The 13,057-nt window shown below is 41.2% G+C and overlaps 2 protein-coding genes across 2 annotated transcripts; one reads left to right on the top strand and one right to left on the bottom strand.

The window, feature by feature from the left end:
* Window positions 1-80: 80 nt before the first annotated feature.
* Window positions 81-1,701, bottom strand: nudt15 (nudix (nucleoside diphosphate linked moiety X)-type motif 15). The gene is made up of 3 exons (XM_080878778.1): window positions 1,404-1,701; window positions 445-638; window positions 81-340 (listed from the first exon to the last, which is right to left on the bottom strand). The coding sequence occupies exons 1-3, from the start codon at window positions 1,550-1,552 to the stop codon at window positions 231-233; spliced, it is 453 nt and encodes a 150-aa protein (XP_080734904.1). The 5' UTR covers window positions 1,553-1,701; the 3' UTR covers window positions 81-230.
* Window positions 1,702-4,585: 2,884 nt separating this feature from the next.
* Window positions 4,586-12,772, top strand: trim25l (tripartite motif containing 25, like). The gene is made up of 16 exons (XM_080878609.1): window positions 4,586-5,348; window positions 5,746-5,841; window positions 5,968-6,201; window positions 6,612-6,771; window positions 6,852-6,884; window positions 7,004-7,039; window positions 7,132-7,176; window positions 7,296-7,349; window positions 7,431-7,478; window positions 7,591-7,653; window positions 9,073-9,297; window positions 9,434-9,547; window positions 10,477-10,512; window positions 10,636-10,704; window positions 10,844-10,909; window positions 11,668-12,772. The coding sequence occupies exons 1-16, from the start codon at window positions 4,749-4,751 to the stop codon at window positions 12,225-12,227; spliced, it is 2,439 nt and encodes an 812-aa protein (XP_080734735.1). The 5' UTR covers window positions 4,586-4,748; the 3' UTR covers window positions 12,228-12,772.
* Window positions 12,773-13,057: the final 285 nt, after the last annotated feature.

Below are 13,057 nucleotides of genomic sequence, written 5' to 3'. Positions count from 1 at the left end.
TCCTGCCTTGCCTTTTTCTCAAGTTATTGCATTCACGAGATTTTCACAAAACTTCACTCTGACCTTGAGGTCAGGGTCACTGAGATTTATTGCATTATTTCAGAAAATACAGTATGCAATATAAAAAATAAAAAAAAAAGACATGTGAGACAACAGCGGTTTTTAAACAGTGTTCCTGTATTATCCTTGTGGATTAACAGTTTTTCATAATATAACTGGAAGTTTCAGGGTCAACTGTCTTTGTTCCTGAATGGTTGAAAGCCTTGTTGCCTCAAGCGGGCCAGTGGCATGAAGAGCTGCTGCTCTGGAGGAAAATCATCCCAGCGTGTCCACATCCAGCCTGCAAAATGAGAAAGCAACACATTTTGTTTCATCAGCTGCTCACTGGGTGCTTAGTGGAGGTGCTTTCCCCCCACTGAAAAACAGCAGTCCCACTTCACATACCTTCATTTTTGTCTGGTTCCAGGTTTTGTGGCTCTCCTGACTGCCTGTCCAACTCTCCTTGCATGAATATGGTAACATAATGGTACTGTTCCTCCAGCTTGATGGCGTTAACTACTGATGCAAAGTGGGTGTTCACCAAACCCACCCCAGCTTCTTCCAGCACCTCTCTGTGGGCACATTCCTCCCAAGTCTCCCTTTGAATGAAATAAAAAAATAACATCTTATTTAACATTAGCTAAAGTACATTAACGGGCTTCTAAGGCTATTTCAGCTCTTTCTGCCTCCATTGTCTGCATGCATGGGAGTGCAAAAAAAAAAATTAGCAGCACTCCTGAGTTGTTTTGTTTTCATTTTTATACTGAGAAAATGTAATCTGTTCACAATTTCCAATTTGCCAAAAAAATGTTTTGGTCCAAAGTTTGGATGTATATGGAAGAGAGAGGAATTGCAGAGCAAGCTGGATGAAGTGGTAGAGATTGTGCTCCCAGGCAGGAGGCAAAGAGGAAAACCACAAATATGACTGGTGGCTGTTGTGAAGGAGGATATGCAGAAGGTTGGTATGACAGTAGACGCATTTATGCTCAAACATTGCGTCAGACGTTAAAGTGCAACAAAACATATTGGAAATGGGTCCAGAAACCATTTTTAATTAAATATAACGTAAAAACTATTTGATAAATGAAGCTAAAAATTTAGCAGCAATCATTACATATATCAAAACTTTTCACCATAAAGTTTTAAGGCAAATCTGAGCTGATCAAGCAGAGAAGAATGCCCCATTAACATATATCACAGGTAATGGGATAAAGATGGTGTGGGACCTCTCGTCCCCATATTTCAGCCGGTTAGGGGACGGAACTACACCTGGTTGTCGCACGCCAACCACTTTAATTAAAGAGAAAGAAGAAGAAGAAAACTATGTCAGATTTATGAATGGAGTCTACAACGTCAATGTATACCCGAACTCCAGGTGACCTCCTGGGAGCTGGTATGTCCCTTTTCCCACCGCACTCTTCCGTTTGCCCAAGAGTACACAGCCTGGGTGAGCAGAGTCCGTTACCAGCACCCCGACCCCGACTCCAGGACGTTTAACGACATTATTTGGCATCTGAACGAAACTGAAAAATGGCTCCGAAATGAAAACAAGTTAGTTCAAATCACGCAACACCGCTATGCTACACAGTAGAGAAGCTCTTTGGATGACACAAGAAGCGTCTCCACCTTGTACTTCCGTGTTCGCTTAAAGCAAGCCGTGTCTGTTCTTGAGTTAGCGTTAAGTCGTTTTTATTCCGTCAATCTGGGTAGCAACAGTGATAAGCCGATATACTACCTTATATTATTAGTTCTATTTATCCGCTTCTTTTTAATTTAGTTAAATAGAAATGACTCGCACATTGTTCACTTTTGTCAACATTCGGCAAGTGGAACGGGTTATTTACAGGCTATTGCTTTAACATGAGTGCAGCACTGCCATCTAGTGAGTGGTTGTAGTTACACTAATAAAAGACCTGAGTTCAGGTATAAAAGTGTACAATAGTGGAGATTAGGGGCTCAGAAACTACTTTATTCATGATAAAGTTACAGTTCAGCAGTCTTTATTTATTTAAAAGATTTCAACTGACAAATAGTTCAGTTATTTGAAGGCAAACACAATGCAGAGAAAAGGTCAGGAAGATAATAGTTGGATATGTGCAACAGCAGTTTAAATCCTCATGTGGAGAGGAAAACAAATATATTTAATGGGTTTTCCGATTATGGTACAGGCTCACACTGTGTTAGCGTTGTAATTACCACTGTTTTTCCAGCATGTAGACATCAATCATGGTGTGAAAAGTCATCAGACTCTGAGCACAAAACATTTATATTAAAGAAAAAAAAATTTTACTGCCCAAAGATACCCACCACATCCTCTCTCCTGCCTACTGCTGCTTTAGCTGACATGTTCCTCACCCAAAGTTAAGTCTTATTCAAAGATGACCGTGCAAACGTGTCGGGTTTTTTTTTTTTTTACTTTCCAGTCTGTTCCCGGTGAAAATTTGTTGGTGAGTATTATTTGTAGTGTCACATTTACTGTCTGATCAAAAGGAAGTCTGTCATTATCCAGTAAAAGCTTTTGTGAAACTGCAGATTAAAAGGAGTCAGAGCAACCTCCCAAATAAATGAGGCCAAAATAAACAGTGCATAATGGGCAGAAAGGAAGCTGGTTAAAATACACAAATTAGCTGGATTTGGATTTGCACTATTTGTGCCTATTTTCAAGGAGGCTGATGCTGGTAGTGAGACATTTTGGGAAAGTAACTGTGCCCAGTCTTTTGGACAGACACCTGAAAGTTGACTATTTTTCATTGTTTAATTGCAACACCCTCCATCAGATGTGTTCTATAGCTGCTCAAGAAACTTGCAGAAAGATGCTGATATATTTTGGACAGTCCTACAAAACTATTTTAGGTTGTCAGTATTTCTCAGATGTCTTAATTGAACATGCCTTATTAGGTCATGCCACAGTGCTTCAGTGGGTTACCCCCTGTATCATTTTTGATACATAGAGATTTTATGTGTTTTTGAGACTTCTACAAGTATCTTTTTTTTTTTTTTTTACTCCCTTGACCTTTCCTTAAAGCTAAACTGACGTGTTGCCTTTCACAAACAAAATATTTCAACAGCAGGTGGGCGGGGCTTCCTAAGATCAGGGGTGGGGGAACTCCAGGCCTCAAGGGCTGGTGTCCTGTGGGTTTTAGATATAATCCTGGGTCAGCACACCTGAATCAGATGATTAGTTCATTACCAGGGCTCTGGAGAACTTCAAGAGGAGGTCATTTAGCCATTTAAATCAGATGTGTTGGATCAAGGACACACCTAAAACCTGCAGGACACCGGCCCTTGAGACCTGGAGTTCCCCAACACTGATGTAAATATTAGAGCTATCCATCTCACTGACGTACCCCAGAGGTAACTATGGGGGAAAAAATACTGAAACTGAACAGTCAGCATGAATTTTGCAGGGATTAATTGAACATAACTCATTGTAGACACTTTCTGTGTTCAAAGCTACTCATTGGTTAATGAAAACTTTTACCACACTGTTTTACTAACAAACAATATATTCTGTCCCCAGACAACTTTCAGCTATTCTGACATTTCTATATTTATTTTTTTAATAAATATCCTGTAAACATTTAGCAATACAAATAACTTGAATAAGTGATAGCAACGTGAACACTGTAAAAATGTTGAGTCTCAGGTGGACTCGGGGAAGACAGGACTAGCACCGTTGAAATGCAAAGCCCTGGCCTTAATTCAGCATCAGTTGATATCTCAGCAACACACGAATGTCTTGGAAACAAAATTTAAATGTCTTGTTTTTATTTATAGATGTAGTTCATTTTATAAGATGTTTTAATTCATTTTCTTTTAAAACAAACTTCTACATCTAACATTCTAACTGTATGTACACTCACTGGCAACTTTATTGGTTGCACCTTGCTAGTACCAGGTTGGGCCCTCCATTTGTCTTCAGAATTGCCTTAATAGACCATGACATAGATCCATCCAGGGGCTGGAAAGTCTGGTAATACATGGTACGGCTCATCAACTCTGGAAATCCTCCAGATATTTTGGTCCCTGCTGACATGATAGCATCACACAGTTGCTGCATTTCTCTGTATTTCTGTGGCAGAGGTTTTGTTGATTTGTCTGATGATAGGTCAGTTTTTTCTATATTGTAACCACATCTATTCTAATGTTTACCACAAAGCAAGGACTGAATTTTTCAATTCTTCTATACCAATAATAATCTCATTTATCTTGTGGCCGTATAGGGGGACTTAAGCGCAAGGTCATGTACTACTAGACTGAAAAGACTAGAATTAAATAAGAGTAATATGCTGCTTAGAGTTTAATACCTCAGCGTTACAATCTAATAATGTTAAATTGTCCTCATAATAAAGGAATAATCTACTCAAGTAGATTTTGCTACTACATGTAGTAATATTTACTTTCATAAAGAGCCCGAATATCTGTGCCATACTTTGTGATGTGCGGATTTGTCCACTCACACCTTTGGTTTCCTGGCATTCCACAGTTTTCCACCGACACCCGTTCTCCCCGCTAGACCTGCCTGGTGGCTCTGGTCCCGCCCAGCTCACCTGAGAGTGACAGACACTTTCCTCCTGTGAACCCAGGCTTCACACTACCTTCTGAATCTCTGGAGCTTGTTCTTCGATTCTTTGCGTGTTTAAAAGTCTCTGACTTGCTAACCATTTTGACTCTTTTTTTTTTTTTTTTTTTTTTTCATTAACAGCATTATGAGTGCAAAGCTGTGGACAGAGGAGCAGTTTAACTGCCCCGTGTGTCTGGATCTGCCAAATGATCCTGTCACCATCCCTTGCGGTCACAGCTACTGCATGGCCTGCATTAAGGACTACTGGACTAAAGATGACCCCAAAGGGATCTACAGCTGCCCTCAGTGCCGTCAGACCTTCTGCCCCAAGCCCTCCCTGTCCAGGAACACCATGCTGGCAGAGGCTGTGGAGCAGCTCCGCAAAGGAGCCCTCAAATCTGAAGTGCGTCAATCCATGCGACTCGCCAAAGAGAAGCTTTCCTCCTCGGTCGTACCATGTGACATGTGCAAAAATGAAAAACGAGCTGCAGTCAAGAGCTGCCTGGTGTGTATGAGCTCCTACTGCGAGGCCCATCTGAAGCCTCACCAGACAAAGAAATCCCTAAAGCAGCATGAGCTCATCCCACCGACAGGCAACCTGGCCGAAAAGATCTGCACCCAGCACAAATACCTGCAGGAGTTCTTCTGCCGACAGTGCAAGATGTTCATCTGCTGGCTGTGCACCAGCAACCAGCACAAAGGCCACGAGAGCGTGTCCACCAAGGTCGAAAGGCTGGAGAAGCAGGTAAGCAGAGGATGGGTGCTACATAATGACTGGGGCCAGTCAGACAGTTACCAGGGTGATCTAAAGTAAAATTAAAATGACTGGTTTGGGTGTTGGGAAAAATCTCCATAATTTTGTAAATGGAAGTTTACAGTCAATATTCTATAAATAAAGCATATCCGCCCTTCTCTGTGCTGTCCATTATTGTGTATAAAAGGTTTATTTGAAAGAAGTCAGTTATTTCCTTTTGTGTGCGACGCCGGGTGCAGCCAGGCTGAAGACATTCCTAACAACATTCCTAGCCTAGTCATTCATAATGCTCCACCCTCTCACGTTGTCTTCTGTGCCACCTACACACCTGCTTCCTTGTCTGTGGGATTGTTTCTCTGATCTCGTGTCACGGCGTGCGTCTCTGCAGAAATTGCTGTCCGACCTGCAGTCAGCGAACCAACAGAAGCTGAAAGAGAGAGAGCAGGAGCTGAAAGACATGAAGAAGATGATGGAGCAGATGAAGGTTGGTCAGCGGTAGACAATTTTTTTTTTTTTCTTTTAAATGGAAAACAGGTTTTCTACAGGGTTTAAATAATATGATGGTGGTTGAGGGGCCTTAATTAGTTTTGTGTTTTCCTTGTGTGCGCAGCGTTCTGCTGATGTGGTGCACAATGAAGCGGAGCAGGTGCTGTCGGAGCTGCTGCGCTCCATGGAACGTCTTCAGGAGCTGCTGGAGGAGGTGATGGATCAGGCCAACCAGGAGAAGATGGGCCATGCACAAGAAGTTACAGATAGTCTGGAGGCTGAGATCAAGGAGCTGAAGAAAAGGGACACTGAGATGAAGGACCTGGCAAGCTGCGAAGACAACATCTACTATCTGCAGGTAGGCCGGACTGTGAAGCTCACTGAGTGGAAATATTGATCATGGACACAGCAGTGATTGCTTATTCTTTACACGTCTTATGACAGAAGGATAACAGCAAGAGTGTTAGGGAAAGTTTACTAGATGGTAATGAAACCTTTGGAGACAATGGCACTGTGGAAACGCTAAGGTTTTTGTTGGGAGTGACATCACATTGAGCATTTTGGAGACAAAATTAAAGCGACATGGTTAAGGTTCAAAGGTGACAGTGGATATTTTGAAGGATGTTAAATGGAGAGTTTGAGGCAGGTGGAAAAGAGGAAGACCACAGAGCAGGATATACAGTCATTTTTTTCTGAATCTCAAGACTCCTGATATCCTGATTAAATAATTTTTGTTGTGTTTTTTAACTAACTGCCATGTTTCCTCAGACGTACGAGTCTATGTGCAGTCCTCTTGAGTCTGGGGATCTGCCAGCTGTGAAAGTCAATCACGAGGCTTCCTTTGAGCCTGTACGAGATGCCATCCTGGGTCTCAGGGAGCGAGTGGAAGATCTATGCAACCAGGAGCTGGGCAAGATCACTAAACAAGGTCTGTCCAAAGAGGCCTTTTGTTCTTATTCTGTCTTATTTTGTACCTCATTTAATGTAATTATCTGTGTTCTTTTAAAGTGAATGACACAACACTGTTCGCTCTGGGAGACTGTAAGTTCCAGGCATTGTTTATAGTTCGTTTTTGTTTTTTTCCAGCGTAATTATTAATGCATTCAAGTTTAGTGTGTTTTTTTTGTTTGTTTTTTTAATTGAACTTCTTCTAATCTTAGCCAACCGAAGCGGACAGAAAGGAGGGATTTTAAAATGTAAGGTTTGAATTTTCTTATTAAATCCAAATAAACGTTTTCACATTTTGCATGATGTTGGCAGAAAGATACCGATTTTCCTTTTTCTCTAGTGTTTTCTGGTCTCAGTGCCCGCAACACAAACGCCCGTCCACAGGGTATGTTTGGTGTTTTTTTTCTGACCACATTTTGTCTACCATGACTGCATATTTACATCTTGTCGTCCAATCTTGTTTAAATATTTGAAATAATTTGTAATTTCATTCTTTTTCTACAGCTTCTACACCCACTATCTCAATTGGAGGGCGAAGTACAGACAAACGAGGACTTGGTACTGTACTCTGATGATTGTTAAGCTTCATTTGACAACGTACAAAGGATTTCCCTGACATTGTCACTTTTTTTTATTCAGGTATAGGACTCAGGACTCAAGATGTGAGGAGCAGAGACACAGCACGGGGTGAGAGTTTGTATTTGTGCCGCTGTTTAAGCATTAATTTAAATTTCGCTCACAGCAGGGATAAAGTAGAGAAAAGTTTGTTTCAAAAGTCAGTTTCTTCCTTGGTTTTTAGACAGAGCTAACACAAGCTCACCCAGACTGCAGGACAAACAGAGGAGAGAAGACAGAGATGCATGTGAGTTGACACTGGCATTAATATCATCACCCTTCATGACAGTAATCTGGTTTTTACTTCCTACTGCAAGGTGTTTTTTCTGCTTAAATGACAGTTCTTCCTTATTTTTAGTCAAGGCACATTGTCTTGAGTTACTCGACATTTGCATTTTCTGTGGCTCAGTTTCTCTTTATTAGAGTCACTGGGCTAACAGTATTCTCACTTAGGCAGAGGGTGGCTGTCTACAGGTCAGTCCTGGGTGGTGGTTCTTCTGCTGCTTAATCTTGCTAGCAGCACACCGTCATCTGCACCTGTTCTATGCTAAAGGCAGATAGCGTGTACGCATTGCGATTGCCACACACAGAGCTATGCAGATGACACTCAATTATACATACTTATTACACAGGGAGCACTTTCTTATTAGACTGGAAAAGCATTATACTAAATGCCAGTCCATTTCCATTAAGCCTCATCCACAGTGACTTGGATGTCAGGTATGACTTTGTAGCTGCTTTGTTGCTAACAGGAAGACATTCATACGCTAATACAGTAAACCTGGTGTAAATCTGGTGAACAGAGTACATCGGCTAAACATCAGTGTGTTGATATTCTCATTGTAACACATGTAAATCTATTTCATGTTGCACCATGAACGCGTTAGTAATTGTGAGGTGGGCCTTCTGCTGTTGAAAGACACAAAACTATTGTTGAAACTCAAACAGAACTTAAACAGTTTGTATTCAATTGCATTTAAGAAATATATATAACAGTAGTTATATTTAAGGATGTCTGATTACTCAGGCCTCACTACGTACCTTTACTTCAGTCTTTTCTTTTTTCATTTTCAATGTCAGTTTTAATTCTTGAACTATAATCATTTGCGTGATTTTTAGATTCCTAAAAGTCTTTTTTTGTCCTTTGTGTTGACATTCATTGTATCCACTGCCTAATGACACTATTTTAGCTTTCATTCCTATCCCCTTTTTTAAATTGGGGGCCTTAAATGGCCATGTCAGCGATGTCAGCGATATCAGCTCTCATAGTCTCTTTGCTCATACAAAACTTTGAAACTTTGTCCATGTTTAATATGACCATACCCCATCGTAACAAACAGAAAACAGGGAAAGATATAATGGTCACCTTTAAGTGACATTCTAAGATGAGACGTTTTTTATAACAAAGAAGCACTAGTGACTAATATTAAATCTCAGTGTAAACTCTGGACTCTGTGACCACTGTGAACATATTTGAAGTGACGTTAAATCAGTTGTGCATGAAGTACCATAGATAACCGATAAAAGCAGATGATGTTCTGATACCATACTGATGTTGTCACCAATCACTTATATTTGATTTTGATTTAAAGTTTATGTAAACACTTAATTTTCGTATGGCTTCGATAAATTAAACTCAATTTTATTCCATGTGTCTTCCAAAAAGTGAGGGAGCCTAACCCCAGAGCCAGCACCAGATCCAACATCAGCATCGGGTCCAGCATCAGCCACAGACTGAGCCCCAGAGCTAGCCCCACCCCCAGCCGCAGAGAATCTCAGTCACTCTGGAGTAGGTCTAGCCAGAGCCAGGCCACAACTCCTACTCCAGTCCCAGCCAGCCTCACTCCTGCTCCTACGCCTGCTCCTGCTCCAGCACGGGCATCTACTGGACGTATGTTTGGATTGTTTCCATTTCTGTTTCCATTTCCATTTCTGAAAAATAAGTTTTCAAAAATTAATAATAATATTAATACAGCTTTGACAAACACTATGACGTGGATTTGACATCTGATTCATGGTATTCTCAGATTTTAGTCGAATGGCGTCGATCAGCAGCATCTTCCGCTCCAATCGCCGTGGCACCAGCCAGGCTACTCCAGCCGCACAGGCCAGCAACACACCGTCCGCAGGAGGAAATCCATGTAGGACCTGACTCCAACAACACTCATACTCTCTTTGCAATCTCAGTAACCAAACCATTAAGTGACTAGTAGATGGGGTGTTTCTGAAGAAAAGATGAAAAAGTGGTTAACATGGTTACATTAAAAAGTTCACTTTTTATAAAAGAGGTTCAAATTAAAGTAAAAGTAGTTCAAGTGTCAGTTTAAATGACACTTCGTTTCAGTTTAGGCTTTGATAGGTTTTGGTGTTGATCATGAAAATGAAGGAAGACATAAATGTCAGTGCTGAATAAAGCTGAAGTGTCAGTTTGAGTTAGAAAAAAGTGCAAGCAACAAGTGAAGCTGGGAATCAGCTGAAGTAAAAGTGCTGAAAAAGTCGATCATTTAAATAGTTTAGTTGCAGTGACATTGAAGTGTAGAGAATAAAGCAAGCTGGATGAGAGGAAGAAAAGGAGTTACAGATCGCTGTGTACTTTACAGGACAGTGAGTGGAAGTGTCAGCTGATGTGTAAAAACTGAAAGTTGGAGCAAGTGTTGTTCAAAGGAGGAAGCCTGAAATGTTTTGAAGTCGAGGTGTGAGGAGTTGGAATGACGGCATGAATATCGTTTAGCATGTAAGCAGTGAAAGCATTGAAACATCTGTTGATGTTGAAAGATCCGAAACTCAGTACCAGTAATAAGGGGGGGGGGGGGGGGGGGGGGGAGAATCTTGCTGTTTTATGGTTATTTTTCTGCCTTTGCTTTTGTGGGAAACAAGATGATGATGATGATGATGATGATGATGATGATGAATGAGAAGTTGGCTAAGTGCTAGATATTTATAAGTTATTAGATGGTTTTACATTTAAATAGACAGCTTTGACTTCTAGTTGAAGTGTTTACTGACTGAAGCACTCAAGAGCAATTAGTGACATTAACAGAAGCAATCACTCTGTCTCTGCATTCAACAGGGGGCATGGCTGAGCTGTCTGAAACTCCCACAGAAAGTAAGAAGATTGCCCTTCTATATATAACATGAATGTATTGTCCCATCAACTGTTCAACCGGTTGAATAAGTTAAGCAATATGCGTTTCAGTGACGTCACTAATGCTGTTTTCTCATTGGTCAGTTAACCCCGGTCTCTTTTTGGATACGCCCACTCCGGACTCCATGAATCACGCTCCGGCTTTCCCCGCCTGTGAGTCATTCAAGCTTTAGTCATTTTGGTATTGAGAGAAGAAACATAAATGGAAATCAAACTATTTGATGTACAGTAAAAAAAAAAAAAGATGCATTTAATTTTTGTTGTTGTTGTTGTTGTTGTTGTTTTTTTACAGTGAGAGAAATCAGCCTTGACAGTATTCAAGCCCCGGAGCCGAGGACTAGAGAGGAGTTCCTGCAGTGTAAGTCTGTACAAAATGACAGATCTAAGCACAAACTGGGACCACAAACTGTCACTTTTTAACCATTCAGTCAGTTTATTCATTCAGTCACAACATACTACACAGACCATACAAATAATATAGGATCAGATGCTCATATATAGGTCTGGCCTGGGTTCATATCATTAAAAGTACCATATGTTCCAAGAAGAGGGGGGGGAAAAAGTAATGACAACAACAAGCAGATAAACAATATTCTTAAATGAAACCTTCAAAAACATATTTCTCGAGCATTCATTGAAGGCCAAAACTCAGTTACACATTTTTGTTCTCATATAAAAATCTTTTGTTTTGTATATAAGTGAACTGTAGTCACATAGATGAAGAACTCCTAATGACTGTGATGTTTTTCCTTTAATATAATGAGCATGTTACCAGGTGAATTTGTGATCAGTCACAACATTGAAGCATTTTTAAAGACAATGAGCTGCTCAGGGTGCTGTTAGTGAGAAATATACTGTAGTATCATATTATATAATAAACTCAAGGTATTCATGTATAGTTATTTAGTATCCATTACCATTATTTTATTAAACATCTGTCATGCTACCTTAAAATTAACACTGCCCAGAGAGTGAGCCAGCTTGGAGGAGGTTTGTGCTCTCGGAGGGCATCTTGTTCCACTGTAGTGTATCAGAACATAGATGTTGACGTACAGAATTGGCCGTGATGTCATGATAAGTTGTCAAAATATTTTGTCCTTGAAATGTCTTTCCTAGACTCGGTGAGCTTGACCCTCGACTCCAACACGGCCCACAGGCAGCTGACGCTCTCTGAGAACAACACTAAAGCCGCCCTGCAGGGGACAGCCCAGCTTTACCCCGACAGCCCCCAGCGTTTTGATGGCTGGACCCAGGTGATGTGTGACAGTCCGCTGTATGCCCAACGCTGCTACTGGGAGGTGGAGTGGAGAGGCCGGGGCTCCTCAACCGGCATAGCTTACGGGGCGATGGCCAGGAAGGGCTCGGACGCCAGGTCAGGCCTCGGATACAATGCCCAGTCCTGGACCCTGGAGCTGTCGGACACCTGCTGCACAGCCATGCATGACAATCAGAAAACGGACATTCCGGTCGTGTACTGCCCCCGTGTGGGCATTTACCTGGACCTGTCCGCGGGAACGCTGTCGTTCTACAGCGTCGCAGAGAGCATGACCCACCTCCACACCTTCCGAGCCAACTTTACGCAGCCGCTTTATGCCACCTTCTGGGTGGGGAGCGGAATCGGGGTTGGGCTAGACTTCAGTTCAAGTTCTGAGAGCATCAAGATCTGCCCCCTGTGAAGACCAGAGAGTTGGTAATTCACTGACTGACTTCAGAGCTGAACACAGGAAAAACACAAGTGTTCCTGCTGATTGTTAGAATGACACACTGACTGAAATTATTTGCAAAGTCATCTATAAATATATGTATGTGTGTATATGTGTACATAGCTTAAATGCACTTAGTTAGCTTCTACTATTCACAAAAAACAAAGAGTGCACTGTTTTTAGCAAACAGGAGATTTCAATGCCACAGATTTTGGGTTGAGGCTGTCACAATATCAGACTGCATAGTTATCATGGCGCTGATGCCATGTCTTCTATAGAAAGAGAAAATAATCTTTAACTTTATTTATTCCACTTTTGTATTTAGTTTTGTTTTGTTTTTTGGGGGGATCAAGATGTTTGGGTAACCAGGTGGGTGCAGGTGGTGGTTATGACTGAGATATCAAATGAGTAAATGTCATTATCAGAATGTAAAAAGCATCAGCAAAGTGTATAAGGGCTAAAATATTTTTTAAAAGATGGTATTTCGATGTTGTGCCTAATAAAGAAAGTAATAATAATGCTTGACTGAAGTGTGATGAACAAATGCCACTGATATGTGCATATGTGGATATCTGGCACAGGACACGGTGCTGCCTGTTAACAAAGTACCAACTGCACTTCAAGCATGCAAAAAGTCGTTTATCTAATGTAGTCAGCCATCTCCTCCTGGTGTATGACCTTTTGTGTTTTGGGTTGTTTGTTTGTTTGTTTGTTTTATAAGGCATGTTGGTTACTACTATTGCAGTTCTTCTAATGGCCACTTAAGACTGGTTTCAAAAGTAAGTCAGTCCACATGTACATTC

This window comes from Rhamphochromis sp. 'chilingali' (genome assembly GCF_963969265.1).
Source record: "Rhamphochromis sp. 'chilingali' genome assembly, chromosome: 3".
Classification (NCBI taxonomy): domain Eukaryota; kingdom Metazoa; phylum Chordata; class Actinopteri; order Cichliformes; family Cichlidae; genus Rhamphochromis; species Rhamphochromis sp. 'chilingali'.
This window is presented reverse-complemented; position numbering and strand designations above follow the sequence as displayed.